Below are 22917 nucleotides of genomic sequence, written 5' to 3'. Positions count from 1 at the left end.
AAAAGCAGAGAAGATGCAAAAGTGCTTGCATTTCAGCAGTCTTGGTAGAGTCGGAGGGTGTAAAAGCGGAGGGTGTAAAAGCAGAGAAGATGCAAAAGTGCTTGCATTTCAGCAGTCTTGGTAGAGTCGGAGGGTGTAAAAGCAGAGACGATGCAAAAGTGCTCGCATTCCGGAAAATGAGCAAAGCAAAAGGTAAGGCTGATACGGCGTTACCATGGGCAAATCGTAAATACAACCGCTTCAAGGGCCAACTTAAGACCCAAGAGACCGAGTGAGAATGAAAGACTCGGAAGTCGGAAGAATTTGCAAATGTCGGGCTGCCCCCGAAGGAGTTTCTGGTATCAACGAGCCATGCCATTGCTTTGAACCCCGATAGACTTGTAACGTGACTGTTTTTGCAAAGATTTCTGTTACTTGTATGCTTCCATTGTCAGTCCAAAAGAAGAAACTTTGAAGAGATGCTGGAATTTCGAATTCCATTTTCTATATGCGTCTGAATTCTGAAATATTACGCAAGGAGTAATAACTAAGGAAAACTAAGAAAAATAGCTTAAAAACTTTGAGTTTTAACGATAAGGATAAAATAAAAGGTAAAGTAAATAGTACTATAATTGAATTTTTAATGTAAAAATATGATTTTTCGTTAAAATGAACAGTACGAGAGACTTTCATTTTTCGTTAAAGTTCTATACAACTCAGTTTATTCAATAACTAGCCCGGGTCACCGTGGCGGGTACTATTCTACCACTTGACCACTGGTGCTTCTGCTTTACTTTTCCAGAAGTAGCATCTTCGTATACAACTGTCACTCACCTTCACAGCTCTCAGCTCGGTCCTCCTGTCTCCAAAGCCTACAGACTTCAAATTTGTTCACATGTACGAACAAGAAAGTCCACTCGCAGCAGAAATGACTGAATGCCGAGTAAGCCACGCAGTTCCAAAGCCTACACACTTCAAATTTCCTCTTACGTGCTCCAATCTCCGCCACACGACACACCAACAACATCGTATTCCCTATCTGAAGTCCGAACACACAAGACGAACCAAAAGTAGGTTCAAGTTGAAAACGCTGAACCTAAACACCCATTCAAAGACGGTATCGCAAACAGATCATGACATGTCAAGCGGGTAAGTTAAAGTACGTGACAGCAAGTAATAGGCTCAAGGACCTGGCTTCTCTGCCCTCTCACATACACTCTCATCCCTTCCTATTTGTGTAGTCGCAGTTAAATCACGTCAACATTTTATATCACTATTATTTTGTACCTCATTATTCTTATAAAAAAATTAATATAAAATGTTAACGTGACTTAACCATCATCGTACAAAATAGAAGGGGATAAAAGTGTATAGAAACTGAGAGGGCTGAAAAGTCAGGTCCATAGGCTCAATTCATTGTCAACTTATGTAAGTTTCTCTCAACTATCCATACTCAGTAACAACACTAATAAATAATATAGTGTTATGTGTTCTAATATTCTCACATTTGCATCGTATTATTGACTCAGAACACCTCACCGTCATCTTGAAAAGTACATGCAACTATGCAAGTCTCTTTCCATCCACACAGTGCCACACCTATTGTCATTACGTTCACACCAACACCTATTGTCATTACGAATTATGGACTTGGAACACAGGACAATAAATTTTGCACACAGGACATTAAATTTTTTTCCTACGTTTCAAACCTTTCCCCACTGCCACACCTATTGTCATTACGTTCACACCAAATACATTCACTTTCCAAACCTCTTCATAAATCCTCCTTCTGCTTTCACCTTTCATGCACATTCATAAATAACAGGAACCCCAAAACACAGATTTTGCATTTGCATTTCGAGAGCTTTAGTTCGATAGAGAACCTAAATCATTGATCATGGCGAAGAGCGACGTGAAGGTTTTGGGAGCGTGGCCGAGCCCATACGTGATGAGGGCTCGGATTGCGCTCAATGTCAAGTCAGTGGAGTATGAGCTTCTTGAGGAGACGTTCGCACCCAAAAGCCAGCTTCTTCTCCAGTCCAATCCAGTCCACAAGAAAATCCCAGTTCTCATTCATGGTGATAAGCCCGTCTGTGAGTCTCTCATAATTGTGGAGTACATCGATGAGGTTTGGGCCTCAGGCCCGTCGATTCTCCCTTCTGACCCGTTGGATCGCGCTACTGCAAGATTTTGGGCTGCCTACGTCGATGAGAAGGTAAGTGCATGGTTTTTGTTTGTCTCCTTAATTTTTAATTTTTGCAGGCTAATTTCGTTCATTTATTAAATTTTGTTTGGATTAACCAGTTAAATGTGAGGGATTATGTTGCTCTTTGTTTCTTTTCTATTGTTTTTCCATTACTTAATAAAATATGTTTAAAGGGGTTTGTTGATAGTCTTTCTCCTTAATATGGCTCAAATAACATCCGTTTGGAATTGCTTATAAAATGATTAATGGTGTTTTTAGAAATGGACGTTTTGATATAGGTGCATCGTTTTTCAATTTCGTTGATGAAACATTTGTTTCATTTAAGAATTTGATTGAACATTTATTTTCTACAATTTTATAATAGGTGCGCTTTTTTTGGTCATATTGTAGGTGCGTTTTTTTTTTGGTCAAATTATAGGTGCGTTTGATTATCTATAATATTGGTACGTTTGATTTTATGTAATATTTGGATTTTAGTACATTTTGTTTCTTGATACATTTAAATTCTAAACGTACTAAAAGTTGGTTTGTTTATTTTCAAATGTACCGTAAGTTTTAAATACAAATTTAAAATTCATAGATTGTAGGAAATTAGTTGTTAGCTAGTCTAAGTAGATATATAGACACACACATACGCGCATATATATATATAATAAATAGAAAATTGTTGAGTTGGCAATTGATCAAAGCTTCTTAATCAAATTTTGTAAAAAGAATAGTGTTTAATCTAAACAAGTTGGAAAAAAATGTGGGGGTTCTTCTAATTACTCCTTTTAGAAACACGAAAGCATATCTGCATCCGGAGAGGATCTCTTCCACCTAAGCCTAGGGATCAAATGATCCGAACCCTTGAAATTTGATCTAACGGTTACAATTATTAAAACTTTTAGAAGAACCCCATGTTTGGAGTCAGTTTGATCAAAATTCAAGAGTCCGAATAACTTGATCCCTAGGCTTAGGTGGAAGCTTCCCCTAAAATATGTTCACTTTTGTAGATATTATTGAATATTTTTTGTAGAAATGGTTTTTTTTTTTTTGTTTGTTTGAACAAACTATATTATCTACAGGGAAGATGATGACCTTAGCCTTACAATGGACTAGTAAAATGTGGTTCAAACTCGTCTTTGATGAAAATTGAACTTAAAACCTCTCATTTATAAGTGAAGAGGAATACCACTATACCGTAGTACTAAATGACATAGAAATGGCACTGAGTGGTAATAGTTTAGTTAAATTGAAACGAAGAGAGAGAGTCCTATGAATTATTTTTTATACCACTTTTTCTTTATTTCTCGTTATATCGTGTGTGATTAGGGAAATAGAAAAACAAATGAGATATACAACATTGAGACGTGCAAATTTCTGTGAAAAAACTTTTGGTATAGTGCACTGTACAGGTCGTTGCACATTTATTCGTTTAATTAAGTAATGAATTCAAATGGGTGCAGTGGTTTCCGTCGCTGAGAGGCATTGGTGCCGCTGAAGGAGACGAGGCAAGGAAGGCAGCAGTCGAGCAAGTTGCAGAAGGGCTGGCTCAAATGGAGGAAGCCTTTCAAAAGACCAGCAAAGGCAAGGACTTCTTCAGTGGGGACAAAATTGGGTACCTGGACATTGCATTCGGGTGCTTCTTGGGGTGGCTCAGAGTGACAGAGAAAATGAATGGGGTCAAACTTCTGGACGAAGCAAAGATCCCAGGGCTGGCCAAATGGGCTGAGAAGTTCAGTGCAGATCCTGCTGTGAAGGATGTTATGCCGGAGACTGACAAGTTGGCTGAGGTTGCTAAGATTATTATGGCCAGATTGAGAGCTGCAGGTGCTTCCAAGTGATTAATTAGTGAAACAAATCAATGGATCTTGTTGTTCAAACTAGTGATTAAGAAATTAAGTCGGATGTATTAGACAATCCTGTAGTTTGGTAAATTATTAAGTCGGATGTATTAGACGATGCTGTAGTTTGGTAAACTCATGGACTTTGTTTTATTTTGTGTCTGGTTTTTATGTTTATTTGATGGTGAAATAAATCATTTACGTGCATCTATTAGTTCAATAGATGTCTTTTATATATATTCATCCTGATTATAATATGGGCAACGGTATAGTTGAAAAGAACAATTGTATAGATAGTTGTCATATAGTTGAAAGAAACAATTGTATAGCTAGTTGTCAACTATTTATCGTTGTGTGATTCACTTGTGCTACTTCCATCTTGTGCACAGGGGCTCAAAACATTTCAATCCTACGGTTCATTTCTTGGAATGAATCGAAAAACTTCACTAAAAAAAGTCAAGGTTTGCAATTTTTATTTTGGCACAGGTCTGGAAAATCTCAAAACCCTAATTTAATGATTTTGGAATCGTATTATTAGAGAAGAAAGCCATCAGATCAAGTGATCTGAACCTTTCAAATTTCATCCAACGGCAAAAAATTATTACAGCTTTTAAGGAATCAAAACAGGCTACCAAAAATTATTACAGCTTTTAAGAGATCAAAACAAATGAACCATTTGATGAAATTTAAAAGACACAGATCACTTAATCTGATACCCTTGATGAAAGAGATCCGTCGTAATATTAAGCCGAGAATGCCACAATAGTATACTAGGTACAAGTAAGTCATTCTTTTGATTTTGACTCAATGACTTTTTTTTTTAATTAAAAAAAACTTAGAATGTTGCCTACCCTTCAAAGTTGAAACATGCGTCCACCCACCAAATGCACCAAACTAATGCCAGTAGGCTCATTGATACCAAACATTTTCTTCTTCCTACTTAATCCTTGTGTTTCCTGGTTTGGATGCACCCAACACGCACATACACTAAACCCTGTAGAACTCATCAGTGTTTGAATTAGATCACTTGTTGAGTGTTAAGCTAATTAGTCGAGGATTAATTATGGGCGAGAGCGACGTCAAAGTTCTGGGAATGGCGCCGAGTCCGTTCGTGATGAGGGCTCGCATTGCCCTTAACCTCAAATCCGTCGACTACGAGTTTCTTCAGGAGACATTCGGATCTAAAAGCGAGCTTCTTCTTCAGTCCAATCCAGTCCACAAGAAAGTCCCAGTTCTCATTCATGGTGACAAACCAGTTTGTGAATCTCTCATCATTGTTGAGTACATTGACGAAGTTTGGGCATCTGGTCCGTCTATCCTCCCTTCTGACCCCTACGATCGCGCTACTGCACGATTTTGGGCTGCCTATATCAGCGAGAAGGTAATGATTTATTATGGTCATGCGTAAAACACTTCTCATAAACGTCCAACTTACTAATAGAAACGCTTTTATTAGAAGCATAACAAGTATTTATTCAAAGCCCAAGCAAAACGTCTTTCTTTGTTGCTAGCTTAAGCTTTTGGTACAATTAATCCATGTTACTAACTTATGTCTCATTCAATTGAAATGGTTGTAGTGGTACCCATCCATGAAAGGCATTGGTCTTGCACAAGGAGAGGAGGCAAAGAAGGCAGCAATCGAGCAAGTGACAGAAGGGCTGGCGCTGCTGGAGGAAGCTTTTGAGAAATCCAGCAAAGGCAACGTATTTTTCGGTGGAGATGAGATCGGATACTTGGACATTGCGTTCGGGTGCTTCTTGGGGTGGCTCAGAGTAAACGAGAAGCTGCATGGAATCAAACTGCTTGACCAGACGAAAACGCCGGGGCTGGTAAAATGGGCTGACAAGTTTTGTGCTCATGCTGCTGTGAAGGATGTTATGCCTGAAACTGACAAGCTTGTTGAGATTGCTAAGATTCTTGCTGCCAAAGCAAGGGCTGCAGCCGCTCCTCCTCCGTCTAATTAGGCGAGAAACTTTAGGGCTGGTTTGGTATTGTTGTGATTTGAAAAAAAACTATTTCTGTTATGCTGTGAGAATAATCTGTTTTTAAGTGTTTACCAAACATCTTTTTGAGCTCAGCATTTTTTTACGTCCACTTTTTATAAAAGCACCTCAGTACCAAATCAGTACTAAGAGGTCATAGCGAGACATGTTCACGATAGTTTGACAAAACTTATAGCCTGGCCTATTTTTATGTCTGTGAGTACTCACAATGGAGGTTTTCTAAGTCTAGGTCGTAGGGATTTGGTGGTCTAGACTCCGAACCATAGAATTTCTCCCCAAAAAATGGTGTATTCTTGTAGTCTAATTTTCTTTCTCCAATGCTAAGACTCTAGCTTATAATCATCTTCTTCCAAGTTGTCAATAACGAGATAGCATTTTCTTCAGTTCGAGACTACTACGGCCTTTCACATTAAGTTGATAAAAGTGAATGTGATACTAATATATTAAGTTTATGGGGTGTGCTATTCACATATCTTATTTTACTTCTCACACACCCCTTGATTATTTCTATCCGTTAATCTTCTTTAATTTATCCGATCCGACGGTCGAAAATTAAAAAGATGTGTGAGAAGTAAAATGGGGTGTATGGATATCACACCCCTAAATTTATATACGAACCACACACCTACAATGAGCCAATACTCACGAGTTTAATATATTGAATTTATGATTGTGATACTTATAAACTAGTGATACTTATAAACTAACATGTTTTAAAGTATGATGTGTAAGATATATTCTGAAATCACAACAAGGCTTTAGGATCACGAATAAATCAAATCAATATAAAATAGAGATCGACTAATTATATTAAACTTATATGTAGAATACGAAAGACATGGTTATGAAGATGAAGCCATTGATCCTTGCAACAAAGTAGAAGTAGTCTTCTACTTCCAGTACCTCTCAATGAACTCTACTATCAAAATAGGCTAGTAGTTTTTGTGAGTTTCAGTTGGTATAGAAGCAAGGACCGCTCCTTGGTTATATAGCTAGGGCAACCAATTCCTCCCTATTATCAGAAATGATATCAACCCAAATCATATCTAATCAATTAGAGTCCCATCATGACTTTTATTCTTTGAATTTACTTAATAAAGGTCCATAATTGATTGCATGTAATTAGGACTCCAATATGTTTATTTTCTTTAAGGCACCGAGAGAGTCTTAAAGATTTCATTAACTTGATTGCCAAGTTAACTATGCCCTCAATTATTCTCGGCATAATTAATTGTTATTCACAAAATGATTTTACATGACGCTCGTTGTTACTTAAACTTAACATAGTGTAGCGGCTGTGATATTTAACCTACAAAGAAAACTATAAACTGAAATGACACCTGGTGCTCATGGATAGGATATTTTACTTTCATTTTTCTTGATGAAAATAATAAACTCGTCGACACCTGGTTGCTTATGTATTACATATCGGAATGAGGCCGGATCATTTTTGTGAGGATCTCGAAGATTCTTCAATTACATTTGTTTATTGTACATCGTTCGGTTAGTTTTCGTCAAGTACTATTTATATTTAATTTTAAATAAAAAATTTACAATAATTTCTGACTGCATGATATATAATAAACAAATATGATTGAAGGATCTCCGAAATTCTCACGAAGAGAATCCTCATTCAACATATCGACCTTAGAGTCAATATTATTTGTATTAATAATGCACATAATTGATAATTCACTGTCAGTGGTCTTTTGAGCAAGAAAAACTTGGTTATTTACTAAATAATATGTGAATTATCAATACAAATTTTTTTGGACAAGAATTATTAATACAAATAATATGTGGAAACCAGGTGTTGTATGTGTCCTCTGTGCTAAAAGCCAAGCCAAGCCAAACGCTTGCATCTTCATGACCTTGTAGTGAGGAAACCAGGTGTTGTATGTGTCCTCTGTACTGAACCAGGATCCTTTCCTGAGCAGTTACTTAGAGATCCCGCAATCATGTCTTTATCGTATATCGTGCGATCAGAAATTATTTGAAATTTAAATTTTAAAATTCAAATATAAATAGTACCTAATGAAAACTAATCGCACGATGTAAAATGAACGGACAAGATTGCGGGATCCGTAGGAACTGCTCAGGAGAGGATCCTGGTTCCTCTGTACTATATGTATTATCGTTACACATTACATTATACTTGGAATGTTCCATCTACACGGGATACTCGTGTATAACATGAACAAATATGTACATTTGGTTTCAAATAAATGAACAACCTAATTTCCTACCTTGGAAACAGCTAGTTGACGTTTCTTTCTCTTTGCAATTCTGTGTTTACAACTGGGAAAACGGAGAAACATGTGTAGAACAGCCTAAGCAGCTTGATGGTTACACACTCTCACAGGGACAGGCTCCGATGTATTTGAGTACGACTTCAACGCTCACAAGCCCACACGTTTTAAAGGTGGCATGGCATTACCTAACCTTAACAGGACCGCCTCTCTTGTACCCTTAACTTTAGGGGTATCTACAACTACAACCGAGATAGCTAATATTCTCCACACAAATTAACCGAGCAACTATTTCCACCAAAATTGAAAATTTAGAAACAACATTTATTTACGATGCTTCGATATATGACGCACACCGAAGCAATGAAGGACATGATCAACGATCGAATTGGAACTGATAAATTAGCAGATAGAACAAACCGCCAAAATTTGATTTGGAGGGAGATGAGAGAGAGAGAGAGAGTAAAAACCAGAAGCAGGGGAAAAGCGCAGGGGAGATCCAAAGTTATCCAAACACAAATCTATTCACGTTCGTTCAACCACCATCTCTGACTTCCCCCCTCCCTCACTCTTTCACTTATCAGTCCAACTCAAACCCCGCACATGCACACCAGGCCCCACCCTCTGTCCAATCAGATCATCCCTTTGTCACGTCATCGCCAATCACATTCGAACTCGACACCCGGGACACCCCACGAGTGTGGCTTCTGATCCGCTTCAGCTCCTCCACCACTTCCTTGGCGTCCGGCCTGTCGTCCTTATCCGCCGCCACGCACCTGAACGCCAGCTCAGCCGCCGCATCTACGCCGTCGGATACGTCACCGTCGACGACCAGAACCGGGTCCACCACCTGGTGGAGCAGGCCCATCTGGATTTTCGACACCACCAAATCCGCCAGCGCCAGCTCCCTCTTGTCCCTCCGCTGGTCCACCGCTTTCATCCCCGAAATCAGCTCCAGTAAAACGACACCGAAACTGTACACGTCACTCTTGTCGGTCAACCTGAACGACCGGTGGTAATCCGGGTCCAAGTAACCGGGCGTCCCCTGCGGACCGGTCCAAACGTACCCGGAGCTGGACGACGTCGTTTCGGGGAATACCAAGAGCCTGGAAAGCCCAAAGTCCCCGACTTTAACCCGCATATCTTTCTCGATGAAGATATTCGACGACGTTATGTCCCTATGGACCACCGGCGGCACCACCGAGAAGTGCAGGTACTCCATAACCATGGCCGTTTGCAGAGCAATGTCGACCCTCACCTGCCACGTCATCGACCCTTTCCGATGGAGGCTTTTGGGGCCGTGGAGGTGGTCGGCGAGGGTGCCGTTGGGAACGTAGTCGTAGACGAGAAGGAGGCCTCTCGGGTCGCTGCAGTAGCCGTGGAGTTTGACTAAATTTGGGTGGTCAATGGAGGAGAGGATTAGGATTTCGTTGCAGAAGCATTTGTTGGAGAAGGCTTTCCCGGATGCGGCGGCGCCGCGGAGGGGTTTGTGGAGGTATTTTACGGCGACGACTCTGCCATCGTAGAGCTGACCCAGATAGACAGACCCGAACCCACCGTCCCCGATTTTGCGTTTCGGGTCGAAGTGGTTTGTTGAGGATTCGAGCTCTTCGTATGTGAAAACTGGCGGAAGGAGGTTGGCGGAGCGGTGGCGGTGGAGGAACAGAGTTGTTGGGTCTTCCTCTGTTGCGGCGGAGCTTAATCTTTTGGACCTGAAGACGGCTATGATAACAGAGACGACGAGTAGGAAGCAAGTTAATGTGAACACAGAGGACAAGATGGCGATTCGGTTCGGGTTGTCTTTGCTGATCCACGGCGGCGTAAGGTGAGGTTCGGCGTGAAAACAGAGGAATTGCTTTTTTGGGTCGGATGAGTTAAAGCCGCAGAAGCCATTGTTGGACTTGCAAGCTCTGCAGCTGGAAAAGTAAGAGTCTTGAGCTTCGTCCCACTCCAGCTCGATCCCAATTTTGAGGAAATAGTCGAGAAAGCTCAAAACGTCTGCGTGGCAGCCCTGGTGGGTGACAGGGGGGTGCGGAGATCCGCAGTCGTGGAGAAGCTTGAGTGGGTCTTTGATGAGCTTGCATTCCCAAGGGCAATGGCTGCAGTTGGGAAGATTCGGCGGGGAGCAAGGCTTGAGAACTGAGAGGCGGGAGCAGGAGGCGTCGGATATTCGAAATGGGGAGGCGGAGATGTTGATGGATCGGCTGGGGATGGAAGAATAGTGAGAGGATGAGCAGTTTGTGGCAGTTAAGTTGGTGCTGTGGGGAGAGAGAAGGAGTGAGGAGGCGTTGGCATCGTAGCTGATGAGAGAGAAAGAGAGGTTATTGATGGAGATGGTGGAGTGGGGGGCAGAGCATTGGATTTGGAAAGAAGGGTGGCCGCAGCCTGGTGAAGAAGAAAAGGGGAACGGCGGCGGCGAAGTGAATGGTGGACATGAAAATGTGGAGGAGGACGATGGTTTTGGGAAACATGAGCGGGCGGCGGTGGCAGCTGAGTAGAGTGTTAGGAGGATCATGGCTGAGAGTGCGACGGAGTGTGGTGGAGGCATGGATGTGGATGGGAACGGGTGTGAGGAGGCGAGTGTAAAGAGTGAAGTTTCAGGAGTCACGAATGATAAAAAGGAGACCTTGAATCTGAGGGTCACGTGAAGTGAGGTGGAGACCAAGAGAGAAGACAAAAAATCTCGAAAGCGGTTGGTGGCCCAGAGGCCCTGTTGGGTGATATTTTTTCTATTTTTATGATGATTAACTTTCTTTTTATAAATAATAGCCAGTTCATAATTAATTAATTCTTCCGGTTTTTTGAATTCTTGCATTAACGTGACGAGGTCTCTCCCTTCAAAATGATTGTCATTTTATTATGGAAACTTTAACCAAAAAATTTCTGATACTATTTATTTTAACGAAAAATCACATTTTTACATTAAAAGGTCAATCTTGGTATTATTTATTTTACCATTTATTTTATCCTTATTGTTAAAACTCAAAATTTTCAAATCATTTTCATTAATTTTCATTAATTTTCCTTTTTATTATTGCTTGATTAATTCAATTATGACACAATTTTGCTTAATATATGCAAGATTTCTTATCTATTGCACAACCTAAAATATATGTAAATAAAACTAATTAAAATAAGAGAGAAAATAAATTTCAACACGCATCATCGCATAATTTGTTTATAAAAATGAATAATTCTTTATGCACTCTTTTTAATTTGTCGTATGATCTAATTTTCAACAATTTGTAATACCCACTTTTCAAAATTATTATTTTGTCATCTGATTCTAGCTTTGTTAAGTTTTCCATCCAAAATAAATTTGCACATGATTTGCATTCAAAGTTATTTTGACATTTTAACATTTCACTCCCCTTCTAGTAAGTTGCCTTTGGCAAAAATAATTCTAGAGTTTATTAAAAAGTACAGAAATAGGGTTTATCTTTTAGAGGCAGATCATATGTCCTCCCACTTCTCGTGCCCTCTTGTTTTGTGCAGTCACGGTTAAGTCACGTCAACATTTTATATTATTTTTTATAGATATAATAAGACAAAAATGAATAGTAATATAAAATATTAACGTAGCTTAACCGTGACCACATAAGCAGAGGGCACGAGAAATGGAAGGGCAGAGAATCTGCCTCCTTATCTTTTATACTAGGGTATGAGAGTTTGTCGTTCCTAGAAGGGGAACGACTTGCACTTGTTGCTCTTTATTTTGAGGTGAAAATGACTCAAAATGGTAGTCACCGGAGATGCTTCATCTATAGAAAAGTTTAATGATATTTTTTATGTTGAAATGTCTGAAATTACAATGAACACAAAGCATGTGCAAAGTACGTGATTTATTTTAGATGAAAAACTTAACATAAGATGAGATGACAAATTAATAGTTTTATAAAGTTAATATGATAATGCACTTTAAATTTTCGTTCATGTGACAAAATAAAAAAAGTATGAAAATTTATATGACATTTCAAATATTTTCTTTTTCTTATGAGATTTAGTGATATTCTTTTTTATTTGTAAATAAGAAACCTTCAGTTCGATTCTTATCAATAACTTATTATAAAACTAAGCACATCTTTCGTATTACTGTTGATAATAAAGTTTCTTTAGAAAATAGGAGAAAGAAAAAGGGAAATTGAACAACAAAGTTGTTTTTCTTCCATTGACTGCGGTTGACAAACTGTAGTGAATAGCGTATTAGGCTTTTTGGAACCCGGATCCTCTTCGGATCCCAATATCTTATGCGTAGGGATTAAATCATCGGGATTGTTGAAATTTAATCCAACGGATACAATATTATAACTTTAAAGAAGTTCACTGTTTGTAGTCGTTAGATCAAATTTCAACGGTCCGGATGATTTGATCCTTACGCTTAGGGTATTAGGATCCGAAGACGATCCGGGTTCGGCTTTTTGACCTCTTTTTTTCTCATGGTAGGGGCGCATAGCCATAGGCCCCCAATAACCAAGAGAGCTAAAAAACACCTCGATTTCTGTGAAATTATATTTTAAAAAAGGCCTTCTGTGCTTTGGTTACAGCTTCCGTGTGCAATTTTTTCCTCGAGCACGTCGTCCCCTATTCCTGTGAACATTTTTAACCTTTTGTTTTGGTGAATATAAAAAGACGAAGCGAAAACTAATTATGTCTGTGCAGTTTGTATTTATGTTCAATCTTTTAAGTCATGTACGTTATTAAACAAATAATAGTATGTTTAGAGGTTTACTCTTATTTGTTTGTTTACGTAAATTCACTTCAGATTAATTTATTAGTCATTAAAGCTATATATCCAATGACACTATTGTATTGTTTGTGTTGATTAATGAAATACTACATATCGTTTTTTATCAAAAAAAAAAAAAGAGGCGGGAGAGTTTCACTTATGTTGCCCCAAGCCGAAGGTGGGCCCAAGTCTGGATGCATATGTGGATGTTATTGTTGAAAGCCCATCTCGTTATTATTGGCCCTATAATTTACGTTCCTTGAGACAAGATTGCATGGCCCATACAAGTCTTTTTTTTGTCTCGATTTTAAACTCTCTCAACTCATTTGTATACATCATTTTGTAATTAAAAAAAATTATTTAAATTATTAGGTTGCTTAAGCTGCAATTCGTTAGAACTCGTGTACACACATTTGATGTATACATTTGTGTAGCTGAAATTGTGACTACAACAATCAAAATTCAAAATAAAATCCAACAAGTGTACCGTCTCATGTATTACTTGTAGTGTTCAAAAAATTTTCGTCTAGGCGTTGTTCGTCATTGCCAGAATTAATTAGACTTTTACATAGTATAAAAATGACGTCTAAATATGCTTAGGTGCCCGTCTAGGTCCGTCTAAACCACCTAGTTCATCACTCCTAAACTAGACTCCTGCTCTCTGTTTGACTAGAACCTAGCACATGGCGCATTTTAAAACCTTAATAAGAGTGATACATGGAAGGGAATGGAGCATTATATTAATACAATATAATATGAGCAAGAAAATGTCAACGTCTCATTGGACCATCTCAATCAAGTGTTAGAATATAAATGGAGTTATTGCCCCCTTTTCACACTCTTTCTTGTGTTCATATTTAAATGAAAAAAAACACGCAGAAATCGACCTCAATTTCTCGCATTAAAATGCTCTTAATAGTGCATCTTAATAATGTTTTAAATGTCTTAATTTAAATTCAACGATTTATAAAATAATGACAATTTAAGAAAACACTTCGATTTAATGGTATTCCTCTTTACCTGTAAGTGAGAAGTTTTAGGTTCGATTCTCACCAAAATACAAATTTGAACCAAATTATTACTAACTAATTATGAGGTTAATCTACTCCCTCATTTTTAGTGTAGATAATATCACTTGTTCAAAAAAAAAAAAAAAAGGAAACACTAAACGGCTTTTTAGCCAAATGATTCATGAGACTGTCATAGCTCCTTAATTCGATCATTGAGATTTAAAATCAATACAAGTGGTATCTAAAATTGTTTATCGTAAATTATTTTGATTATTTTGTGAAAATTTTCTATTGTGTTAAACAAATCACAAGTTCAAGTGGAGAAAATAATTTGACAACGGATATTTTTTAGGAATGATCAAAATAATAGACGATAAACATATCAAATATCGTTCTATCGATTTTAAACTTTCGAAATTAAAATAAAAATTATGTTATTTTGGCTAATTGATACAGTAGATTCAATTATTTTGAGACTCCAACTTAGAAATGCATGAACCTTCCACGAATAATCTCGTCGGTCCACGAATATGACCTTCTAGAATATACGACCAACAACCTCGTACGCCTTTGCCATACCAAGACAAAACCAGTCTCTGGCATCAATAATCACTATCCCTTTAAACCCTAACCCCAATATATAACCTAAATCAAGAAATTCGTGTCGTTGAAAATTGATCAAACTGTTGAAGTTATTATAACTTTTAAAATTGGTGTCTTTTTATAGTTGTTGGATTAATTTTTAACGACACGAATTTCTTAATCTGGTTGATTAGGAAAAAAAAATCCGAAAATGATTCATTTCTACCAGCAGGAAACTTCTTCCTCCATCACCAAAGTACCTTTTTAATTTTTTGGACAAACATCACCTAAATACGTAATCGTCATTTTCTTCTCATCTTCTGCTTTCGCGATCCAAATGCTTGACCATAATAATCTTCTAATAAAGTTTTCGCGAGCCTAAGAGTTATTATAATATGAGAAATGATTCGTCTGACCATACAATATACGACGAATGTAAGAATTCGGATCATGCGATGATCATTCTGATTATAATATAAAGAACCTATAAAAGCAGTTTAATACCAACAAGCAAAACCCAACACACCCAGCCTTTTCCCAAAACCCCAATCTTCCCAATTTTTTAAAGTACGGTCTCATTTTTTTATCATCAATCATGGACTTGTTCAACACCGCCAGGGCGGTGAAGCTGCGGAGCCACCTCGACAAGTACCTCGTCGCCGACGACAACAAAGAGTCCGTCCGCCAGAGCCGCAATGGCACCTCCCGAAAGGCCCGGTGGACGGTCGAGCTCGTCGAGAACAAATCCCACGTCGTCCGCCTCAAGAGCTGCCACGGGCTCTACCTCACCGCCACCGACCTCCCTTTCCTTCTTGGCATGACCGGCAATAAAGTCATCCAGGCGGAGTTAGACAAGCTCGTCGACTGGAAGTTCGAGTGGGAGCCCATACGCGACGGGTTCCAGGTCAAGCTGCGAACGTGGTGCGGCACGTACTTGCGCGCCAATGGTGGGCCGCCTCCGTGGCGAAACTCGCTCACTCACGACGACCCCACCACGACATCAACCCAGAACTGGATTCTGTGGGACGTTCTGGAGACGGAGCTTCCGGCGTCAGAGTCGTTGCTCTCGCAGCAGTCGAGTTTTTCGTCGTTTTCCGACGAGCTTAACGGATCGGGGTACGGGTCGCCCGTTTCTGTGATTTCAACCAAGTCGCCTAATTCAGAACCGTCGTCGGAAAAGCTGGCTAAGTCTCTGAAGCCGTCGTCGAAAAATCTGGCTAAGCAGGTATGTTCAGTTTTTGCTTAATTAATTTTAGTTAATTAGTCTTGTTAATTGTCATTAAATTTTAATCAAGCATTTTTGTTTGATCATGACATACCGAGCTGATTGTTCAATTTATTTAACTTACTTCTCTTGGGCCAAACGGAATTATGGTTTATATGCCCATTTTTACACTCATTTTTTTGTTTTAGGTTCTTAATTATTTTTCAATTTATTAATCGAACAACTATTAAAAAAATTAGTAGATGCGTAATAAAAATAAATAAAATTGCAAAAATCACGTCTCTTAATTAATTGCAAACTGAATTATTAATTGCTCCTCGAAATGCTTAGTGGTTGTATTAAATTTTGAAAAATGGTAAGGAGACTTTCAATAGACTATGTTCCATCTCATGTTTTTTACATAATATTTTATATTATTAGTACAGTTATAATGTTTGGTGATTATACATGATATTGCATATGATTCAATATCTTAGTAGATAAGGTGTTAAATTTTCACTTGAACGTTCTATGTTCAAAACTTCTCATTCTTCTTCAATATTTAACATTTTCGAATCCTCCTCTTCTCTTTAATAATAATAAAATTAAAAAAAAAAGGATATGCATTGGTTGGACAAGCCTGTACGCTTCTAATTGAGTGAGGAATATTACATTTTATTTCGTCAAATACAAAAATATGGTACTAGAGCCTACTGATTTGTTTCCACAAGAAATCTCTAGGATCCAAACTATAAAATACTTATTAAAAGACGAGACAAACTTAAATGTCACGAGTTCTACACTCTTAAGTTATTTCTCAGTATTGGATGCATATATACACTCAGTATTTATATAGCTGCATAACACACTAGTTGCAATTTGTATATTCTAACCATGGAATTTAGTTCCCTAATTTGACTATTCATTAGATTTCAGACATATAATTGTTTGCAAATTGCAATATAATTTCCTAATAAGAAATGGTAAGGAGACTTTTTCATAGTAAGACTTTCTATACATTCTTTGTCACCTTACATTTTAATGTCAACTTTTGTGCCGACATATAAAATAATATGCCAAAAACATAAAGTAACAGAGAATACATAAAGAATTGCACTTTTGAGAGAGTCTCGTTATCATTTATCTTCCCTGAAAAACACACACCAACCCGTCCGCACCACAACTTAATGGGTGGGCCGTAGGAGGACACAAAAGCTGCACTAGTTTATAAAAACACATTTACATTTGGAAATTGATCATCTTCGGATCTCTTCTACCTAATTATACTCATCAAACAATTCGGATCCTTTAACTTTGGTCCAACGGCTAAAGTTATTATAACTTTTAGATTGAACTCTTGTTTTTAGCCGTTGAATCAAATTTCAAGGATCCGAATTATTTGATAAGTAAAATTAGGTGGATGGGATCCGGAGATGATTCATTTCTTTACATTTGGTCAAGTTTTCACTCCTCTCAATCGCCTCATGGTGCCATTTTCATATTAGCGATTGATGTAGTTGTACATCTGTCATGAAATAGACATTACACTATTATAATTTATATTGTAAGTGGACAATCCTACCCTTATCTACAAAAATACATTAAAAGGAAAACCCTACCTAGATCTTATCTATGATAAATTTCTTATTTTTAGGTATGTTTACAATAAATGTGATGTTTTTGGGCTAGTTAGGGTCTGCAACCTTAAACTAGAAAAAATATATCTTTCACTAATATATTAACCACTAACATGATCTTGTTACTACACGGATTTTAGTCAACTCAATTCTTTGTGAATGATATCATGACAATGTAAATCTAGTAAATTTTTATTTAAGTGAACATTCTTTTTAATTTATCCATAAGGGAATATGGTAATATCAAGAACATATTCTCTTATAGGGAGAAATTTTTTGAAGTGTCTAGTATCTAAGCGAGGATTTCATTGTATTATAACATGAGGAGGGATGCAAATAATTTCTTCTACTTTTATTATAACATATGAAATACTTTTTAAACAATCAATGCTTGAAAAAATATTTTCCCCATAGGAACTCCCATTTCCCACATTGTCCATGTGTTAAACGTGGCTTTAGGCTTTGTAGTGCTTGGTGAACCTATGTGAAATGTGTTTTGTGATGCATTCTAAATTAGGCCTTATTTGGAGATGCTATTCAAATGATTGAAAGGACTTTAAGAAGAAAAATGGGTAAATTACATAGTAGCCCTCTCAGGTTTGAGGTCTATTGCAATCTTATACAACATCTTTAAAACATTTCACTTTCATACCTCAAGTACTATTTTATTTCAATTTCATACAATCGTTACATTTTCCATCCATGGATTTGTTAAATGCTGACGTGACTGCCACATATATGCCACGTGGCTGCCAAATGTCTGCCACGTGACAAATAAAATAATTTTTTAATTTTTTTTTAAAAAACATGTCTGCCATTTTTTTTTCTTCTTCTTCTTCCTCTTCTTCCTCCTCCTCCTCCTCCTCTTCTTCTTCCTCCTTATTCTTCTGGGTTGTTGTTCTTCTTCTTCTTCTTCCTCCTCCTCCTTCTCTTCTTCTTCTTCCTCCCTCTTCTTCTGGGTTGTTGTTCTTCTTCTTCTTCTTCCTCATCCTCCTCCTTCTCTTCTTCTTCTTCTTCCCCCTTCTTCTTCTGGGTTGTTGTTATTCTTCTTCTTCCTCATCCTCCTCCTTCTCTTCTTCTTCTTATGGGTTGTTCTTCTTCTTCTTCTTCTTCCTCATCTTCCTCCTTCTCTTCTTCTTCTTCCTCCTTTTTCTTCTGGGTTGTTGTTGTTCTTCTTCTTCTTCCTCATCCTCTTCCTTCTCTTCTTCTTCTGGGTTGTTGTTGTTGTTGTTGTTCTTCTTCTTCCTCCTCCTCATTCTCTTCTTCTTCTTTTGGGTTGTTGTTCTTCTTTTTCTTCTTCCTCATTTTTCTTCTGTTGTTCTTCTTCTTCTTTCTCATCCTCCTTCTCTTCTTCTTCTTCCTCCTCCTTCTTCTTCTGGGTTGTTGTTCTTCTTCTTCTTCTTCCTCCTCCTCATTCTCTTCTTCTTCTTCCTCCTTCTTCTTCTGGGTTGTTGTTGTTCTTCTTTTTCTTCTTCCTCCTCCTTCTCTTCTTCTTCTTCCTTCTTCTTCTTATGGGTTGTTGTTGTTCTTCTTCTTCCTCTTCCTCCTCATCCTTCTATTCTTCTTCTTCCTCGTTCTTCTTCTGTTGTTCTTTTTCTTCTTCCTCCTCCTCATTCTCTTCTTCTTCTTTCTCCTTCTTCTTATGGGTTGTTGTTCTTCTTCTTCTTCTTCCTCCTCCTCCTTCTTCTCTTCTTCTTCTTCCTCATTCTTCTTCTGGGTTACAAGGGGTTCGATCATTTTGTTTTTCTTCTTCTTCTTCCTCCTCCTCCTCCTCTTTCTTCATCTCTTCTTCTTCTTCCTCCTTCTGGTTCAGTCCTTTTTTTTTCTTTTTTTTCTTCTTCCTCCTCCTCCTTTTTCTTATTCTCTTCCTCCTTTTTCTTCTTCTCTTTTGGGTTCGGTCCCTTTTTTTTTTCTTTTTTTTTTCTTCCTCTTCTTCTTCTTCCTCCTCCTATTCTTTCTTCTTCTCTTCCTCCTCTTTCTTCTTCTCTTCTGGGTTCGGTCCCTTTTTTTTTTTTTCTTCCTCTTCTTCTTCCTCCTCCCCCTCCTCTTTCTTCTTCTCTTCCTCCTCTTTCTTCTTCTTTTCTGGGTTCGGTCCCTTTCTTCTTTTTTTTCTTCTTCTTCCTCATCCTCCTCTTTCTTCTTCTCTTCTTCTTTTTCTTCCTTCTTCTTCTGGGTTCGGTCCCTTTTTTTTTTTTTTTTTCTTCTTCTTCTTCTTCCTCCTCCTCCTCCTCTTTCTTCTTCTCTTCTTCTTCTGGGTTGCAGGGGTTCGGTCCCTTTTTTTTTTTTTCTTCCAATTTCAGGTTTAAAAAAAAAAAAATTATTTTATTTGCCACGTGGCAGACATTTGGCAGCCACATGACATATATGTGGCAGCCACGTTAGCATTTAACAGATCCATGGATGAAAAATGTAACAGTTGTATGAAATTGAAATAAAATAGTACTTGAGGTATGAAAGTGAAATGTTTTAAAGATGTTGTATAAGATTGCAAATAAACCTCAAACCTGAGGGGCTACTATGTAATTTACCCAAAAAAAATTTTGAGTTCCAATAACATTTTTGAAGTGTTTTCTAAAAGAAGCATCATAACTAGTATTTTTCTATAATTGACTTGCATTTTTACAAAAAATTAATTAAAAATTATTCTTGTCATAAGTTGTTTTAATAATTTTAAAAACATTTTTAAATAAACCGTCAATCTAATTGATAAGAAAGGAACTAGAGCCAGGCCCATAAAAGAAAGTCGGCCCCCCACCCCCAACAGCCTCTCCCACACGGAACCCACAAAGAGATTAGGCCGCGTAAGTGCCACGTATACACAACCGCGGGCGTAGTAGTAAATTGCCAATTACGCTGTAAGGGACGGGCGCTGACTGGGCACTTGTCGTTTTTTGACCAATCCATACAAATGTCATAACTTCAATGCGTACGCTCCACATTGTCTTCAGATATCCAGAAACCGAGAATATCCATCAAGTTCACATTTTTTAATCCGAAACCATTTCTCCGCAGACGAAATCCAACAAGTTCCGAATCGGAATGGACTTCTTCCACAAGGCCAAGGCGGTGCGCCTCCGCAGCCACCACGACAAGTACCTTCTAGCGGAGGAGGACGAGGAGTCCGTCACCCAGGATCGAAACGGGTCGTCCACGAGGGCACGGTGGACCGTCGAGGTCGTAACCGAAACCGACAACATCATCCGACTCAAGAGCTGCTTCGGTAAGTACCTCACCGCCTCCAACCAGCCTTACCTCCTCGGCATGACCGGCCGGAAAGTGCTCCAGACTCTGCCTCGGCGGCTCGACTCCTCCGTCGAGTGGGAGCCCGTCAGGGATGGCAAGCAGGTCCGGCTCAAGACCCGGTACGGCAACTTCCTCCGAGCAAATGGAGGACTCCCGCCGTGGCGGAACTCGGTGACCCATGATGTTCCTCACAGAACCGCAACTCAGGATTGGGTTCTGTGGGATGTCGATGTTGTGGAGATTCAAATCAACTCTCCGGCTGCTAAGCCGTCCGGCCCGCCACCGCTTCCCCACTCCGATTCTATGGACTTCGAATCCAGCTCCCCATCAGGCGGTTCCGTCAGATCCAGCCATTTGTCAAGACAAGAGGTTTGTTTCTGAATTGGGTTTTTGTAAATTCGTATTTCGACCATGAATTTTGTTCGATTTAATCTAATTGAATTTGATGATTTTAAATTGTAGTCGAGTGATTCATATGTGGCGTCGCCGCCGAAGTCGGAAGGGAGGACTATATATTACCATATAGCTGAAGATAACGGCGATGTCGATGATGAGGCAGTGCAGGGCTACTCTATGACTTTCAAAGGAAATGGGGTTGATGAGTTGACTCGTAAGCTCGAGGAGGAGACCGGGATTGAGGGGATCATCGTCTGCGCTCGAAGCCCTTTGAATCACCAGCTCTTTCCACTTCGATTGCAGCTTCCACCAAACAATGTGACAATGCAGGTCGTCCTGGTGTTGCCAGATTCTAAAGGTGAGGGCTTGGCTTTTATTAATTTACTTTGTTTATGTTCAATGTACTAATTGTGATCAACTCTGCAATTTCCGATGCCGTTTAGCTGAAAATGTTAGTGAACTAACAAGTTAAAACTCGATAGCATTGCCTTTTATCTATGAATATCTCATCTTGTAGTCTTATGATTAGCGAAATTTTGTATTCATAGAACGAAAAGTAGCATTGCCCTTTATGATGAGGAGATTTGAAATCTTATAACCATTTCTGATTTGAGTATTTAGAGTAGCCTGTAGTTCTGGTAACATTCAAGTTGAAAGGCAATTCTTTTCGAGTGTGATTCAATTCTATTGTCATTTTTTTATGGTCTCGGGGCTCGTTTGCGAAGTGCTTTTAAATGACTGAAAGCTTTTAGAGGAAGTGCTTTGGGTTCCAACAGCACTTGGAAGTGCTTCATGTAAAAAGAACCAGTTATATGCTTCTTGTATGAAATACTTCCCAAACGAGCCCTTAGTTATTGTTCTGGATTTGGAATGGATTGGTTTGCTATCTTTTGCGGTGTTTCCCTTCGATTACGTGTGGCTTATTATGTCTTTCCAATTTTGTTCGTGTTTTGTTGTATCAGCTGGAAGAGATCTTGCAAAACAAGGTTTGTTATAGGAGGCAACACCAAATGAAAATCAAAGTTTTGGTCCGGCTGCGTATATACACTCTCATCATGTTGTGTACATATTTAGATTTAAGACTTCTTTGTGTGGTATACCAAGGATTCGAATTACCGGATAACGCGAAGCCCGGCCTTCAGTCGATTTCATATGCAGAGAGTTTGAAGGACTTGTGTTCTTGTCCATTGTTTTGTGCTTGGGACATGCTTGAATCTGTGAAAAAGTTATGTTCTTCGTGTTAGCATTTCAGATGAACTGGTGCCTTTGTTGTTCCTCCTGGTGCTGCTGCTGCTACTTATTCCTGCAATAATTTTCGGATTGCTTTTGGCTGTAGAATTATTTTGTGGATTTATTTATTTTTTAATTATTTTTGGAAAATGATGTTTTTTATTGATTTGGTGGGTCTTTGCTCTAGCATGTGCTTTTCCCGGTTTAAACGCACGTCTACGTCTTGATCGATGGCATTTGGGAAACAGAGGTGAAGGTTCGGTGGATCCCAAACCAAATCAATACCAAACCCACCACCTAAATTATTTTTAATTATTTTGAACTCGTAAAAGAAATTATTTTTATTTTTTTCCTGTCCCACAGCGTACGTAGACGTGTGAACAATAAAAACAAAAGAATTATATATTGACTATAGTGAAAAGTTACCAATAATCGAGAAGATATTCTCTCATGATCTTTTCTACTAAGAAACATCAGATTCAATGATTTGGATCTTTTAAATTTTATTTAACAGTTAAAAATTAGGAAACTTTAACGAAAAGTACCTGGTACTGTTCACTTTAACGAAAAATCATATTTTTACGCTAAAAAATCAATTCTGGTACTATTCATTTTACCCTTTA

At 38.4% G+C, this 22917-nt stretch overlaps 4 protein-coding genes across 4 annotated transcripts; 3 read left to right on the top strand and 1 right to left on the bottom strand.

Moving 5' to 3' along the window:
• Positions 1–1630: 1630 nt before the first annotated feature.
• Positions 1631–4251, top strand: LOC103451886 (glutathione S-transferase U17-like). Its single transcript, XM_008391323.3, has 2 exons — positions 1631–2197; positions 3637–4251. Exons 1-2 carry the CDS (start codon positions 1880–1882, stop codon positions 4012–4014), a joined length of 696 nt encoding a protein of 231 aa, XP_008389545.1. The 5' UTR covers positions 1631–1879; the 3' UTR covers positions 4015–4251.
• Positions 4252–4870: 619 nt separating this feature from the next.
• LOC103451887 (glutathione S-transferase U17-like) lies at positions 4871–6075 on the top strand. The gene is made up of 2 exons (XM_008391324.4): positions 4871–5395; positions 5592–6075. The coding sequence occupies exons 1-2, from the start codon at positions 5078–5080 to the stop codon at positions 5976–5978; spliced, it is 705 nt and encodes a 234-aa protein (XP_008389546.1). The 5' UTR covers positions 4871–5077; the 3' UTR covers positions 5979–6075.
• Positions 6076–8569: 2494 nt separating this feature from the next.
• On the bottom strand, positions 8570–11071 carry LOC103451888 (LEAF RUST 10 DISEASE-RESISTANCE LOCUS RECEPTOR-LIKE PROTEIN KINASE-like 1.5). The gene has a single exon (XM_008391326.4). It carries the CDS (start codon positions 10812–10814, stop codon positions 8904–8906), a length of 1911 nt encoding a protein of 636 aa, XP_008389548.1. The 5' UTR covers positions 10815–11071; the 3' UTR covers positions 8570–8903.
• Positions 11072–14858: 3787 nt separating this feature from the next.
• On the top strand, positions 14859–22460 carry LOC103451882 (uncharacterized). Its single transcript, XM_008391320.4, has 4 exons — positions 14859–15809; positions 20438–21037; positions 21131–21422; positions 22027–22460. The coding sequence occupies exons 1-4, from the start codon at positions 15180–15182 to the stop codon at positions 22059–22061; spliced, it is 1557 nt and encodes a 518-aa protein (XP_008389542.2). The 5' UTR covers positions 14859–15179; the 3' UTR covers positions 22062–22460.
• The last annotated feature ends 457 nt before the right edge of the window (positions 22461–22917 follow it).

The sequence above is a fragment of the Malus domestica genome, chromosome 13 (assembly GCF_042453785.1).
Source record: "Malus domestica chromosome 13, GDT2T_hap1".
Taxonomy (NCBI): Eukaryota; Viridiplantae; Streptophyta; class Magnoliopsida; order Rosales; family Rosaceae; genus Malus; species Malus domestica.
The sequence above is the reverse complement of the archived record's forward strand: the minus strand, read 5'-3'. Positions and strand labels throughout refer to the sequence as shown.